This window comes from Lygodium microphyllum, chromosome 21 (genome assembly GCF_053477565.2).
Source record: "Lygodium microphyllum isolate KBCC chromosome 21, Lygodium_microphyllum_v1.1.10, whole genome shotgun sequence".
Taxonomy (NCBI): domain Eukaryota; kingdom Viridiplantae; phylum Streptophyta; class Polypodiopsida; order Schizaeales; family Lygodiaceae; genus Lygodium; species Lygodium microphyllum.
Window position 1 is genome coordinate 137,194,537 of NC_141155.1, and position 15,811 is coordinate 137,210,347.

The window sequence follows — 15,811 nt, forward strand, 5'->3', positions numbered from 1 at the left end:
GATGACAGCAACATACACAAATTTTGCAATGATGGAGTAAGGTATTCACCCCTTAGCTATGATGGGAGGTTCAAGAATAGGAATCCTAAAGAGAAAATTTGATTAATGGCAAAAATATACAATGCACAATTACATTCTTAGCCTTTTATACTCCACCCTAAACCTATGCACTTATTTGCTCTAAAATGTAAGAAAGGTGGTTTTTCATAGCCATGAAATTACTCAAGAAATATAGAAATGTAATTATCAAAGTAACCATAGCTAATTCTCAAATTAATGTGTGGAAGAAATACAACAAGGAAAATGGAGATGACAACAAGATAAACTTAATGATTTGTCTAAGTCCATGATTATTTTTTATGCTACTATTGGTGTGTGGCAATTATGGAAAACTATATATGATCTTTATGATAAGTAGAGCCTGCTTTCGCAATTGTACTAGTTCAAGAAGTTTGTGGATCTTCGTATGAAGAAAGGCACTCCTATATCTACTAATTCGGATGAGTTTCATTCTATTTGCAGCCAGCTTATAGTACATAATATTTTCTTTAATGACACTATTAAGTTATCTTATTGCTTGTCGCTCTTCTTAAGTCATGGGACACATTCGGTACTGCCATAAACACTAATGCTCCTAAGGATGCCTTTAAATGCTTGGATGTAGAGGGAGATTTACTCACTGAAGTGGTTAAATGGAAGAATATTAATGCAACCCACACCTCTCATACTCTCACAATTTGAGTCTAGCATAAAGCTAGAGGTAATAGACTGTTGTGGTAGTGACACACGTCTAAAAAATATTGAAGTCTAGATCTCGTGGGGCAACGATCACAATAAATCTTATGGTTCTAAGTCTTCATATACATGCCATTATTATGAGTAGTAGGGACACATATACCTATAGTACCATAAGGTGCACCAAACATGCATGATAAAAGGAATGGAAAATGCAACATAATGCTAAATCATCGGATAATCAATGCATCACTAAATCCACTATCAAAATTGAAGAGATTAATGCATTGGACTATAGTCACCATTTTAGGTTCTATACGACTGGGAGATGATCGTGTATGTGACATTATTGGCATCATTAATATTTGCTTATAGTTTCCTACAAGTATTATTTTTTGTTTTGCATGATGTGTGTAAATGTTTCAGCTTTGAGAAAAAGACTTATTTCTCCTAGTAGACAGTTGGATGATGTTGGTTATCATGTCTCTTTTGGTGATTGTTCTTGAAAGATTATTCATGGAGATCTCATTTTTACTAAAGATACCAAAGTTAGTCATCTTAATCCCTTGCTTGCTTTCGTATCTAGGGATCATGTATTGGTCATCACTCATCTTTCTCATATATCTATGTGTCATCATCACCTTGGAAACATGTCACTTAAATGTATGAAAGTTTTGACTCGTTTGCAATATCTTCCACCCTTGGACTATTATTGTTTTGATTCTCGCTTATATGGTAGGCACACTTGTAATGCTCATAAGAAGTATGGCTCTAAGTGCCCAAATAAGCCATTGGCTCTTGCTTATTTTGATGTTCGTGGTCCCATGCCTTGACAATCTTTGGGTGGTGCTAAGTATTTTGTTACATTCATTTATGCTTTTGCACATAAATTTTGGGCCTAATCTATAAAGTAAAAATCATATTTTTAAGCTACTTTTCAACGCTTTGATGCTTTGGTTGAGAACCAATATATGCATAGGTTGAAATACCTAAGATTAGATGATGAAGATGAACATGTATCCTGTCTGTTTGAACAATTATGTGATGATCAAGGCATTAAGTGATAACCCACAAATGTGTGTAAACAAAGGCATAAAAATATACTCCTCATGAAAATATCTTTTATAAAATGACATCTTTCTTTTGTATCCTTTGTCAAAAATCATATCTGAAGCAATGTAAAAATATGTGTAGTCCAAAGGCTCACATTTAAATTTATTGAAAAGAAAAGGAAAGGTCAAAGCCTTTTGTTCCATTCCAAAAATGAGTGGTCTCAAGACCTTAGCCAAATGTATAAAATTCAACTTTTAGAATGTAAGAAAGAAAACGAAGAAAGTTTGTCGAGTGATTTGAGGCTCTCAAAGAAAAGCCAAGGAAGAAGAGCAGATCTTAGCCATTACCGACTTCTCTCCTATCTTGGCAGTACATGTTGATTGTTTGAACCCATTGAAGCTTGACGAAGGACACTTGTTTCTGCTCCTGAGCAGGGAGAAGTCGATATGAACTTATACTCGGCGAATTGTTGTCAGTCTCGACCATGTTTAATATAACGGGAACTGAGACCCTCCATCCAATAGGCAAAACGAAACCATAGCAATATCTATATATTTTCAAACTTCATCAGTGAGCAGAGAAATCACCCCGTACATCATATCCCTGCACTGTTGCAATCAAGAATCCTTTATCGTGCAGGTAAAAATGATCAGCTGACATTTGGAATGAACTCTCAACCAAATCGAATCGTGGTCAGGAAGTAATATGAGATATCAAATGCATGAAAATCTGCACTTACATCCCTCCATATCGACCTTTCCGATGCAATCATATGCAAAGTCCTATGTACATATTTAACTTACTGGGCTGTGTGCACTGAGCCCACAGCAAAGGCCTATGTACATATTTAACTTATTGGGCTCTCTCCACTGAGCCCACAGCAAGAGCTCGCAGCACAGCAGTTTCCAAACTCTACTGACTCTGCAGCAGCATGTGACACACTGCTGCTGGAGAGCAGTCCTCTGTTCTCCAGCAACACAGAAGAACAGTCTTCTGTTGAACACGCATCCTTTGGACCCATTTTCTCTAATCTACTGTTTGAGCTCTTACGACCACCCTCACAACAGGCCTTTTCTGCACAGCATCCCTCTTCAACAGACTGGCCCAAGCTTGATCCATCTGGCATGCTCAGGAAAGTGTTCAAACATTCCATTCCTTCATCACAATCTTTTGAACCAGTATCTTTATGACCTAACCTCTTCCTTACTCCGCTTCTTGGGCTCTCTCCACTGAGCCCATTTCTGCACAGCATCCCTCTTCAACAGACTGGCCCAAGCTTGATCCATCTGGCATGCTCAGGAAAGTGTTCAAACATTCCATTCCTTCATCACAATCTTTTGAACCAGTATCTTTATGACCTAACCTCTTCCTTACTCCGCTTCTTGGGCTCTCTCCACTGAGCCCATTTCTGCACAGCATCCCTCTTCAACAGACTGGCCCAAGCTTGATCCATCTGGCATGCTCAGGAAAGTGTTCAAACATTCCATTCCTTCATCACAATCTTTTGAACCAGTATCTTTATGACCTAACCTCTTCCTTACTCCGCTTCTTGGGCTCTCTCCACTGAGCCCACAGCAAGAGCTCGCAGCACAGCAGTTTCCAGGCTCCACTGACTCTGCAGCAGCATGTGACACACTGCTGCTGGAGAGCAGTCCTCTGTTCTCCAGCAGCACAGCAGAACAGTCCTCTGTTGAACACGCATCCTTTGGACCCATTTTCTCTAATCTACTGTTTGAGCTCTTATGACCAGCCTCACAACAGGCCTTTTCTGCACAGCATCCCTCTTCAACAGACTGGCCCAAGCTTGATCCATCTGGCATGCTCAGGAAAGTGTTCAAACATTCCATGCCTTCTTCACAATCTTTTGAAGCGGTACCTTTATGGCCTAACCTCTTCCTTACTCCGCTTCTTGGGTTCTCTGCACTGAGCCCACAGCAAGAGCTCGCAACACAGCAGTTTCCAAGCTCTACTGACTCTCCAGCAGCATGTGGCACACTGCTGCTGGAGAACAGTCCTCTATTCTCCAGCAGCACAGGACAACAGTCCCCTGTTGAACACGCATCCTTTGGACCCTTTTTCTCTAATCTACTGTTCGAGCTCTTAAGTCCAGCCTCACAACATGCCTTTTCTGCACAGCATCCCTCTTCAACAGACTGGCCCAAGCTTGATCCATCTGGCATGCTCAGGAAAGTGTTCAAATATTCCATTCCTTCTTTGCAATCTTTTGAACAAGTATCTTTATGGCCTGACCTCTTCCTTACTCTGTTTCTTGGGCTCTCTGCACTGAGCCCACAGCAAGAGCTCGCAGCACAGCAGTTTGCAAGCTCTTCTGACTCTGCAGCAGCATGTGACACACTATTGCTGGAGACCAGTCCTCTGTTCTCCAGCAGCACAGGAGAACAGTGCTCTGTTGAATACGCATCCTTTGGATCCATTTTCTCTAATCTACTGTTTGAGCTCTTACGTCCAACCTCACAACAGGCCTTTTCTGCACAGCATCCCTCTTCAACAGACTGGCCCAAGCTTGATCCATCTGGTATGCTCAGGAAAGTGTTCAAGCATTCCATTCCTTCACAATCTTTTGCACAAGTGTCCTTATGGCCTGACTTCTTCCTTGCTCCACTTCTTGGGTTCTCTGCACTAAGCTCACAGCAAGAGCTCGGACCACAGCAGTTTCCAAGGTCTACTGACTCTCCAGCAGCATGTGATTCAGTGCTTGCTCCCTCTAAAGCAGTATCCACAGCAGAAGAGCAGTTGAGACCTCGCCAATCTCTGGAACAAGCATACTTCCTTTTCCTTATTCCACTCTTTGCACTTCTGCAATTTAGCTCACAGCAAGACTTCTCCACACAGCAGTTTTCAAGCCTATCTTCAGAATCTTGGAGGATTTGGAAGCCCATTAATTTGGAGCGGAATGAACCAAGAAGTTTCCCTTTTGAAGGACAGATGCCACATTCTGAATATTTTTTCGAGTGCTTACCATGGTGTTTCTGGCTTCTTAGCAAAAGCATGCTGTTGAAAATTACAATCAAACAAGTCCCCACATCAGCAACAACGGCACCCCAAAGGGATGCATATCCTGCTGCAGCCAGAATAATGATAAGTAACTTTGTTGCAAAGGACAAAACAATGTTTTGACCAATCTTTCTGCGAGCTTTTTTGCCAAGCTGTACAGCAACTCCGAGCTTTCTGAGATCATTTGTCATAAGAGCAATATCTGCAGTTTCCATAGCAATTGCAGAACCAGCAACTCCCATGGCAATGCCAACATCAGCAGCAGCTAAAGCTGGAGCATCATTTATTCCATCACCCACCATAGCAGTCAAACCTCTCACTTTCAACTGCTTCAGCACCTCTACTTTATCTTCAGGATGTAATTCAGCATGCACTTCGATATTTCCTAACTGCAAGAGGTAAAAACTTATCTAAGCTCAAATAGCTGCAATCTACTTTGCAGACTTCAAACAGGACGCACTGACATCAATCACCTGTCTATGTACAGCACTTGCAACAGCCAGGCTATCTCCAGTAAGCATGGCTACATGAAGACCTAAATCCTGATCAAACACGGACAATGTGAGAAAATTCCAGAAATCCACTAAAGGAAACCGTTCATGACTTCTTATTGAAAACTTCTATGGAAGCAGATTACCTTCAATTCACCAATTGCATTTGGTGCCTCTGTCCGGAGTTGGTCACCAGCAGCCAAGACCATTTCAGGTCTTTCATCCACACCAATCCAGCAAATGGTTAAACCCCTCCTTTTCCAAGCCTCCAAAACTCCAGGTTCAACTACATCCTCTAAACATTCCCAGACCTTGAGGAAACACAACTTGTATTGGATCAACAAGGATTCAAATGAAAAGCATAATCATAATACCTTTAGTCCAATGTAGTCGGTTCGCCAGTCGCTCATTCCCTATACACACCAGATGGCCATTGATTACACCACTAACACCTTCTCCTGGTAGCATGGTGAAGTCTTCAACCTCACCAGAAGGCTCAATATCATGCAACCTTGCATAATCCACTATTGAAAAGGCGATGGGGTGGCTTGATTTGCTTTCTATGCATGAAACCCTGTCAAATCATAGCTACCATGAGTGTTCAATGCCCATAACTTCCAAAAGAGCAAGACAATAATGAAATGTAGATTTTGGAAGGCCCATTTTTTATTGTGGACTTACCAAGATAAGACTTTTTCTAAGTTCGTATTTTTGTTTATAGGCAACACCTGGGCTACTTGGAAATGTCCCTCGGTCAAAGTCCCTGTTTTATCCATAGCAACAACCTTCAACTTACCCAGTGCCTCCAAATATTTTCCTCCTTTAACAATGAGGCCCATTTGAGCAGCTGCAGCAATCGCACATGTTGCCGTAACAGGGGTTGAAATCACCAGCGCACAAGGACAAGCTACAACAAGGAGAACAAGTGCAAGGTAGAACCAGTGTCGCAAATTGTGGAGATGGAGAGAGAGAGGAATAAGAGCTAATGCCATGGCAGCAACCACCACAACTGCAGAAACAAGAAACACAATTTTCAGATGTCATCTCAGATATTAAGCCTTGATGCACTTCTTTCAACAAAGATAGCAATACCTATTCAGTTTGTGCAGCCTTGGGTTCCATAATTACCTGGTGTGTAATATTTTGCAAAGCGTTCCACGAACTGATCAATACGCGAGCGCTGAGTTTGGGCTTCCTCTACTAACCTTATCATTCTTGATACTGCAGAGTCTTCAGCCAAAGCAGATGTCTCAACACAAAGATAACCTGACAATTTTAGTTGAAGAAACTCATCATGTGCTATCAAAAAAGTAGAAAATTGAGACACGTTTTGTGTATGAGAAACACATGAATCACACCATAAACAGTCAATTCAGATTAAGTATCAAGAAAAGAAACAGGAAAAATGCAGAAAAATAATAATTGACAATACCAATCAAATTGATTGTTCCAGCCCAAACACTTGCACCAGCTTCTTTTTCTACAGGAAGGGACTCTCCTGTCAAACTGCTCTCATCTACAGCACTTTTCCCAGACACTACTATGCCATCAATAGGTATACGTTCACCAGCTTTGACAGAGAGTTTGGTTCCAACCTTAACTTCTGCCACTGGAACTTTCAAGCCATTTTCAGCAAGCACTGCACTTTGAGGAGCCAGACTTGCTACTGCTGATATCGCTATCCGAGCCTACAAGTACACATCTTTCAGAAAAATAATCTTTTCAGAACAAAATTGTTCGAGGGCTCAAGCAGGTAGACCACCTTGTCACTGGACCTGGATTCCAGCCAGTCCGCAAGTGTGAAAAGGAATACTATAGAGCCAGCTTCCAAGTAGTCTCCAAGAGCAATGGCACCAGCAACTGCAAGAGAAGCCACTAATTTCAGTGTAAGCAATCAAAGAAAAGTTCAAGATTTGCATTATCCAAGCACAGAAATGTTGAAATGACTGATGCTCACAACCACATGCCTGCAATGAGCATTAAGACATTGATGTCCAAAATACATTGGCGTATCGAGACCAGACTTCTCAGAATGATGGGTGGTACACCAACAACCACTGCTCCTAATCCTGCCCATCTTAATGGACTATAGAAATAGTGGAAAAATGAAACTATCACCAGTAATCCAGAAGCAATGGTATATGGAGTTGGCCACTTGTGTGAAGCCTTCCATTCCCCCCGATGATGAATACTAGCTTCTAGCCTTGCATCATTTAGTAGTTTCACTGTTGTAAAGATCAACAAACAAAATTTGTTAAAGAAACCAATAGCCTCTTCCATATACAGGAAAATTTTGATGTGTTCAAAGAGAAACTACCAATTTAGTCCATTTCCCCCGCAAGTATTTAATGCATAGAAGAAATTTCTTTTCAAATGAAAATGAAAACCATAACCAAATTTTAATAGTGACAGTAGGTTTTTCTGGGACTGTTAAGGTGGGCAGCTCATCTAGGACAGGTCACTGTACCAAGATGTGCAGCTGAAACTGATGAAGATTCGTGGTGTACTATCACTGTTCTTGCTGCTATATTGACCATCACCTGATGAACACCAGGAACAGGTTCTAGTATCTTCTTGACAAGAGGGCCTTCTGCAGGGCAGCAGATTCCGAGAACATCTATCGTAGTCTTATGCAACCCAGATAGTCCAAGTTCACCATCTATTTGCAGTGATACGCTTGCTTCCTCTAGCAGCGATTTTGTTGTGTCAGATGCCTGTTCTGTGGAAGGATAAGTTGCAGAAATTGACAATCTGGCTGCCATACCAACTGTGCATGGATCTTCTGACAGCTCTATTGTAGCAGTGCCAGTGGTGGAACCTCCAGTATGTGGACCCTCATATCCAAACAGATCAAGAAACTGTCTGAAATGTTGCTTCAACTTTCCTTGTGATTCCCCAACTTTCACAAGGCGTCCATGATCTGTGAATCTAGATGCACCGTCGTTACTCACATGTGCATGGCTAAGCACAAATGACCCATCACTAATAGGTACTAGCCAGTCCATGTGATCTCCATGTGCTATTTGAACATGATCACAGCCTTCCCAATGCATATGATGATCCCCCTTGTAAAATTCCTCCTTTGAATCAGAAAAATCTTGTAAGCAAGAACCAGGTAGCTCCCATAGCATAGGAAGGGTGCATCCTACTTCATCTCCACACTGCATCATCAAAAGAAACCTGTTTAGTCATAAGCAGGAAGAAACAAAAAATGAAAAAAACTATGACTGCAGTTTTCAAACATGTACTACTCCTGCAGATCCATCTGATTAATGTTCATGTCACATGAATGATGACAGACACATTACAGCAATGTGCTGCTCATTCTTGTACTGCACAAAATACTGTGGCAAGCTTTTGCCAGTTCAACATTGTGGCATAGGACCATCGAGCTTCAGAAACAGGGGAAATGGAAACAGCAAAAATTTGAATTTTGGAGTTTCAGCCAATTTTGGAAACCAGGGTGGAGTTTCAGATTTTAGCATTAAATCATACATGATCATTACAAGATTGAAAAACATAAAGTATTGAGTTACAAACTCAATGAGCACTAAGCGAGTAAGAGGGCTGCAATCTGAATAGATATTAGAAAACCTAAAAGACATACTAGCACTAAGCGTACACCATGTATCTATTTTCAAAGTCACAAGCTTGAAGCTTCATGGGTGAGGAGAAAGAGGAGGAGGAGGAGGAGGAGGAGAAGAAGAAGAAGAAGAAGAAGAAGGATGAAACCAGCATTCCTTCTCGGAGATGGTGGTAAAACTTGATCAAGCACTTAATTACAACAATTACTAAAAGAGTATAAACTGAAATGCACACTTTACCTTAACAATCTTGGACAATAGACACCCTGTTGGCCCCAAAACTGGCACCCCTTTCGGTATTTCTTTAACTTGAATTGCCAATGGATTGAGTGCAAGCTAAGATTTAACAATCTCCTTTGCTGATCCAAAAGCCCCTTGCTGTACAAACAATCAGCGAAAATTTTGGACCGATTGTCCCTTGATTTTCACCCAGGGCTTGCACAAATGAGACCCACAACTAGCCAAATGCTGCCCCAATTCATAATGGATGAGCTAGCATTTGAAATCCCTAACAATTCCTAAATTTCAGCTAATTTCAATGTACAATACCTTTGACTGGTCGCACGGGTCCCAAGGTGGTTGGTAAACCCTAATTTTTGTAGAAATTTAGGGTTTACAACAGAATTCTCCTTGTTGTTCACACCAAATCTGACCGAGAACACCTTCAATTGGCTGAGAATGGCTAAGCACAAGCTGGAGAAGGTGAGAGAATGCTAACATGAGAGAAATCTAAGATTCTTTGTAAGGAAATGTCCAAAACTAATTTGCCAATCTATCAATTATGTATTTAATGCAATCGCCTACTATCTTGAGGCCTCATAAATACTGTCGCCAGCCCTAGAGAGAGTCTCTCTACTGTCACCTGCCTCCTACAGCCTTCTAATGGCCATTGCTCGCAATAACTGATTTCTACACATGAAAATGGAACAGCAGCTCTCTCTCTCTCTCGCTCTCTCGCTCTCTCTCTCTCTCTCTCTCTCTCTCAGCCTGCCAACACTAAATCAGATTCTACCAACCACAAAAACGTTTTTCTCACTTGCATGGGTAGTTTTGCCAAGTGGCAGCCTTCTAATCTCATTTTCCAGCCATTAAATTGCTAAAGGATATCAAAGTGTATCATAATAAAGGATGATCAATGATATACTTGTTAGCAGATTAGTCTGCTCAAGGTGAGTCTCTGCTACAAGGGCTGTGGCAGTATTTTTTTTGGCATTTTCTGGTGCCCTTTTTAGGGCTAGGGAGCATTTAATGTTGGCCGACTGCATTTAATGATCCCCCCATTTTATGCCCATATATTGTTGGGGATCCTCCTCTTTTGTACTTCAACCATCATTCGTGGATTCTTCTGAGGAGAGAGGAGCCGGTGCCAAGGTGCCCACACAGCTAGTGACTCACTGTTGTATGATGCTGTCTCATGTTCGATATGGATTCCGTTTCCCGAGCATACATCTGAGTTCTCATTTGTATTTGTGTTTATTTTTTTCTTGTCTTGTGTTTCAGCAATTTATTTCAGCATGTTGTTTATGCTTCCATTGCTGCACCACTTCTGACATGGTATTAGTTTTCAGGTTTTGTGATTCTGGTGTGTTTTATTTATTGCTGATTTCAGGACTGTTTTCCCTCTTGCTGATCAAGCAGCTGCTGCTCCAATTAGGCGACCAGTTTTGCCTGCGTTTTTTGCTACAGTCAGCATCCGTACAGCCTACGCCTTCATTTCAGCCTGCGTTTTGGTTTTTTTGCATCTCCTCCTAGCTGGGCGCTTCCATCATTAGGCCGTTTTAGGTGTTTTGGACAATTTTTTACTGATTTTTTGACTTTGTGCAGTAGATTTTGGCTTATTTTGATCAGATTTAGGGTTATGTTGCATGTGAACTCTTGCTTTTTGCAATCTGTGCTCGTGGTTTGGCTGTGTTTCCTCTCCCAATCCCTTCTTTTCTCTACTTCTTTTCTGAATCCTCTCCAGATGGCTCCTCCATGCACATCCACTAATGACAAGCTCCATGGATCTGATTATTACACGTGGAGTGCGGTGATGAAGGCTTGGCTTATTCAGAAGCGGTTATGGTACATGGTTAACAGAGCTGTGATACGTCCTCGACAACCTTCTCCAATTCCATCTGATTTTGATCAAGACAACCATGAGGAGGCTATGTTTCAATGGTTTTCAGATGATGCCCGTGCTTATTCAGCATTACTTCGATATATTTCCAAAGAAGTCCTACAAGTGGTCACCTCCTGTACGACAACTTTAGACGTATGGTCGAAGTTACAGTTGATGTACGAGGCTCCTTCCACCATGAGGGCCGTTACTCTTTATGGCCAGCTCCAACAACTAAAGTTTGAATCCAAAGATACGATTCGATCCTTTCTACTTCGTGTTACCCAACTCCAGGACCAGCTTTGCACAATGCAATCTGCTTTATCAGAGGCCCATCTTGTTGGTACGGTACTCTACAAGCTTCCTCAGGAGTTTAATGGAGTGGCGAATGCTTTATGGGCACAGACATCTACGACTCCTGTCAGTTTTCCTCACACGTCCTCCATGCTACTTGAGCATGAGGCTACTTTGCGACTACAGGGGAGGCTTCCGTTACCTTATGGAGGTTTAGGTGAGGCTTTTGCAGCTTCAGAGAGAGGTTCAAAGATGAAGAAGTCGAAGGCCCAATGTTACCACTATGGCAAGAAAGGTCATTTACAGAAGGATTGCAAAGAGTTGGCGGCTTCCAGGAAGAAACAAGAACAGAAGACGAAGCAGGATGCGGACTCCTCCAACGAGTCATCATCTACCTCAGATTCCGATTCCGATCCTCCAGCCAAGGCGAAGTCCAAGGCACGGAAGGGATCCTCTTCCTCGGCTCGCGGAAAGGGCTTAGTGGCACCTTCCTCAACTGCTTTCTAGTGGTGGTGATACGGACATCCCTCACGACTCTCCAATGCAAGAGAGGGAGTGTGAGAGGGTGGTGAGATAGGGCAGCCGTGCCTCATCTATATGTCTATACAGATGCACAAGATCCAAAGAGGAACATCCCTGACGGATCGCGCGAAGTCTAGCAAGTACAAATCCTGGAGCTAGGATTAACATCTAGGTTCATGATGGGCTGGTTACTTGACACAGAGCGGGAGGCTTTCGTCTGGAGCCCACATGAGGGGACACTTGGGCGGTTTTGGCCGAAGGCGGGGATTCCATGGTCACATGTTCAGATATATGTTTGGCAAATTGGTCTTGTATGTCCTGAGTGACATCGGTGACATAACACAGCGAGCTGCTATGATTCTTCTCTATTTTCAGGTGGTGCTGTTATGATCAACATCGACATCAGATACTCTCCGAGGCATCTTGGTGGTGGGCTGGCCACTCACTGCTTGGATATCCATGGTTTTTCTGGTGGTTCTATGCTGTATAGTTTATGATACCCCATCATTGTACTATTGTATTGTATCAGCTCACCCCTGATCTAAGAGAGGGTGTTAGCAAATTAGTCAGGTCAAGGTGAGTCTGTGCTGCAGGGACTCTGGCAAAATATTTTTTCTGGCATTTTCTAGTGCCCTTTTTAGGGCTAGGGAATGCTGGCTGACTGCATTTAATGCTCCCCCATTTTATGCCTATATATTGATGGGGCTCCTCCTTTGGACATCCATAGCTTTGGAAGATTCATAGACTTGGAGCAGTATCCATGTTTTGTCTATCTTTATAGAACATCATTGTATACTCATTTCATCCCACCATTATTAGTGATTGTCTCTTCACCTATTCATTGTGTTCATTGAGTGAGGTCCAAGTGTGTATGAGTGTTGTTTTGTGATTTCCTTCGTGGTATTACAGCCTAGAGCCATCCATCACGAATAATAATCACAACAACATAATGAGGAGAGCAGGCCATGCTTGCACAAGACTAGGGCAAAGCAAGAGGTCTCACCTTGAAGAAAAATAGCATGTCAATGCCCTGAGACGAGCAAATGAAAACACATCCTTTGTCATCTTCAAACTCTTAGGCACCCCACCCACCCTTGGTTTTCCCCAAAGACTCTTCATCAAGAGAGTCCACATCCACGCTGTCATGTTCCATGTCCATCGCAGGACTAATGTGCTGTTGAATGAGGTCAAGATCCATACCGTCTTTTAAGCTTACTTTGAGACTCTCCTACAAGAGCTTTTCTCTCTAAGCACTTCCAAACATTGCATGGTATCTCGATAAGCATTTGTATACTTCTCTTGATCTTTGGGAATTGTAAACCTTAACAGTAGAATACATCACTCCAGATATGGCAGCTTTGTGAGAGGTGGTATGATGTATCCTTCGTCCTAAAGCCTTGTCATTCTGAGTCATACCTCCCGGTGGCATGCACTTGTGTTCTCGTATCAGTGGCCAACTAAACCCACAACCTTGGCATTTTTCTACATCTTTCCTGGCCTTTGGCCTTTGCAAGCAAACTTTTGAGCACCCAACAAAACTATGGAGTTATCTACTGACAAACCCAGTGTAGGTAGCCATCATTATTCGACAGAGATTTATTGTTATGAGACGTGCAAGGACGATGTACACAGCAGTCTATTGTTCTGACATGCAGGATGGAAATTGGTACACAGCAGTTTAGTGTGATAATGGCTTGCACAATGGAAGAGTGTTACCTCCTCTAACAATATATCTTCAATAATCTCTCCGTGATGAACATGCGCGTGAACATGTCCGCCTTCCCTGACGCAGCACTGCTCGACTGGGGAATCCCACATAGCGCCATTGTGATTTGTGAAGCAGAGTTTGGACTCTTCTATCTCAAGCGAAGAAAGTGGAGGGATCAAGAAATATGAGAACTTTCCACCCTCGTGTATAAGCAAGTGTTTGCCATCATTGTGACGGCCCTTGAGGGACTGCACCAACAACAAAATGTCAGCAAGTTACAGAGACACAACGGTGCAGGCTTTTTTCCAAAAATTATGTGTAAATAAGGGTTTAGTGAGAAATTTTGCATGGCGAGATCATAGAGATTGTGACTGTGTCAGAGAAGATAAAACCAGAAGATTAAGCGAATGGCGTGTAGAGATTTGCCACATGCCGAGCAAGTTTTAAGAATATTTCGGCTAACAGGATGAGGAGAGCAAATTCTCTAGAAACATGTACGTAACTCATATTTTGGCAAAACACTGTGAAAATGGAGAGGTCAGAGGAAAAGAGGATGAAGCGCCGACAGACCATAACTCGAGCTGAGAGGAGGAGAAGAATGAAGGATGAAGGGAAATATGAGAAGAAGAACTTGTTAATTAGCAGGCAGTTAGATATACAATCGCATTCGGCACGAAATTAGGGGATTCAGATCAGGTCCAGCACAGAACGAGAAGGAATAGAAATGAGAGGGAAGAATTACGCTTGAACATGCTGGATCGTCCGCCATGGATGGATGGAAGAAGAAGCGAAGAGAGGACGGGAAAATGCTCTCTCGATTCTCATGAGGCGAGAAAACCTTGATGGTCTGCTGCAAGCCTATTATAGTGTGCAGCGTGCTATAGTTTTTATGTTTTAAAAAGCCAAACATTTTTTTTTATTTTTTTTTTTGTGAAAGAGAGAGACAGAACAACATTTATTTTCAAAGAAATAAATTAATCATCGGGGATTCGGAACTCCTAATGCGGCAGGTGGGTTTTAATTTTTTTTTAATTTATCGTTGAGTTTTTGTGTCTTTAGAAGTTTAGAGGAGGGGAAGGAGACGTGCTACATATCAATTTTCTAACATTGATTCCCTCCAAAGCTAAAACATCCAACTTCTTTCTTCATGGATGCATGCAAGACATTTTGAATACATGTGGAGACCTCTAGGCTCTCACCGAGCGTCGAGTTTAAGCTGAGTCTGATCATTCACAATTGTTATCAATTGGGCCATTAACCTTCTTATGAGGACCATGATCAAACAATTACTAGCCTTGAGAGAGGCCTAAGCTACAAAATATACATGCAACTCATTGACAAATGATCTTCTTGTTATTCCCCTTTTCCATCTAATTTGCCCCCCTTGCCTCCTCATTTGATCTAGGAGTTTTGGCACTCACATGCTTGTCACTCCTATTATCAATATAATTTGTCAGTCCTGCCATGTGATTTGGTCCATGGGTTCTAGCACTATGATGCTTGTTTTGCTCCTTAGTGACACTAGGCTTTATTGTTTGGGCTCCATAGCCTAGCAAACTTTCTTCCCACATCTTCAATTAAGAATCATAATCTTCTTTGGGTTGTTCTTCTTTCTTGTTGTTGGGGTGTATAAACTTGCAAACATTTCTACTACTATCCACCATTTCAAGTACTAGAAGTTGCTTTTTCCCTTGCATAGTTACATTATTCCAAACTAGGATAGGCTCATAGCATCATGATCACTTGCATTTTTGCACAAGCATGCTAATCTCGAAGCCCTTGCACAAGGAAAACCGGGATATTTCTAATCCATCACCGTCACCATTATCATGACAAGTTAAATAGCAGCCGCTATGATTGGATCAGGGGCCTTCACCTATTGAATGCCATCAGAACAAACCGTGTCCCTATATCCATTTCCTTTGAAGCACTCTCACTACTAATACTGGCAAGCCTCTCATGCACCCACTACATGCTCCTTGTGGTAATATGTGGAATTTTTTGGGCCACCTTTTTGGTTGTCCCTAAAATGGGAAGGATCGTGACTAAAAGCCTTAATCTTGATCACATGCAAGAACATCATGCACAGAGACCCTTGCTACTAGAAGCCATCGGAGATGTAACCTTGCACACATCAACTAATGTCCTCCAATCGAATGAAAAAGCTAGCAAAACTTGTAGCTGCCTTAATGGCCCTTTGAAACAAGAGGATGGGGTCATATTGGTAAGGAGATCATATAATTAGTTGAAGGGTATTCATGGTGCAGCACATACAAGACTAGCTTTTGTCAAGGATCACCTCCATGCTCAT

General features: G+C 42.0%; 1 protein-coding gene across 2 annotated transcripts; it reads right to left on the reverse strand.

The window, feature by feature from the left end:
• Positions 1 to 2,399: 2,399 nt before the first annotated feature.
• LOC148018624 (putative cadmium/zinc-transporting ATPase HMA4) lies at positions 2,400 to 14,356 on the reverse strand. Of its 2 annotated transcripts, none has more exons than XM_087662334.1 (12): positions 14,243 to 14,356; positions 13,509 to 13,748; positions 7,762 to 8,455; positions 7,262 to 7,519; positions 7,057 to 7,154; positions 6,727 to 6,982; positions 6,423 to 6,560; positions 5,976 to 6,303; positions 5,669 to 5,868; positions 5,441 to 5,580; positions 5,277 to 5,345; positions 2,400 to 5,192 (listed from the first exon to the last, which is right to left on the reverse strand). In XM_087662334.1, the coding sequence occupies exons 1-12, from the start codon at positions 14,267 to 14,269 to the stop codon at positions 3,159 to 3,161; spliced, it is 4,482 nt and encodes a 1,493-aa protein (XP_087518460.1). In that variant the 5' UTR covers positions 14,270 to 14,356; the 3' UTR covers positions 2,400 to 3,158. The 2 variants fall into 2 exon arrangements, with proteins under 2 accessions (XP_087518460.1, XP_087518459.1); XM_087662333.1 differs by having other exon boundaries at positions 5,441 to 5,589.
• Positions 14,357 to 15,811: the final 1,455 nt, after the last annotated feature.

Coding starts and splice junctions, on each gene's coding strand:
- LOC148018624 (XM_087662333.1), bottom strand. CDS start 14,269: ATGGCGGACGATCCAGCATGTTCAAGC. Junction 7,155..7,261: donor TGTCTTAATGCTCATTGCAG/GCATGTGGTTGT, acceptor CTTCTCTTGCAG/TTGCTGGTGCCATTGCTCTT. Junction 5,869..5,975: donor TTAGAAAAAGTCTTATCTTG/GTAAGTCCACAA, acceptor ATGATTTGACAG/GGTTTCATGCATAGAAAGCA.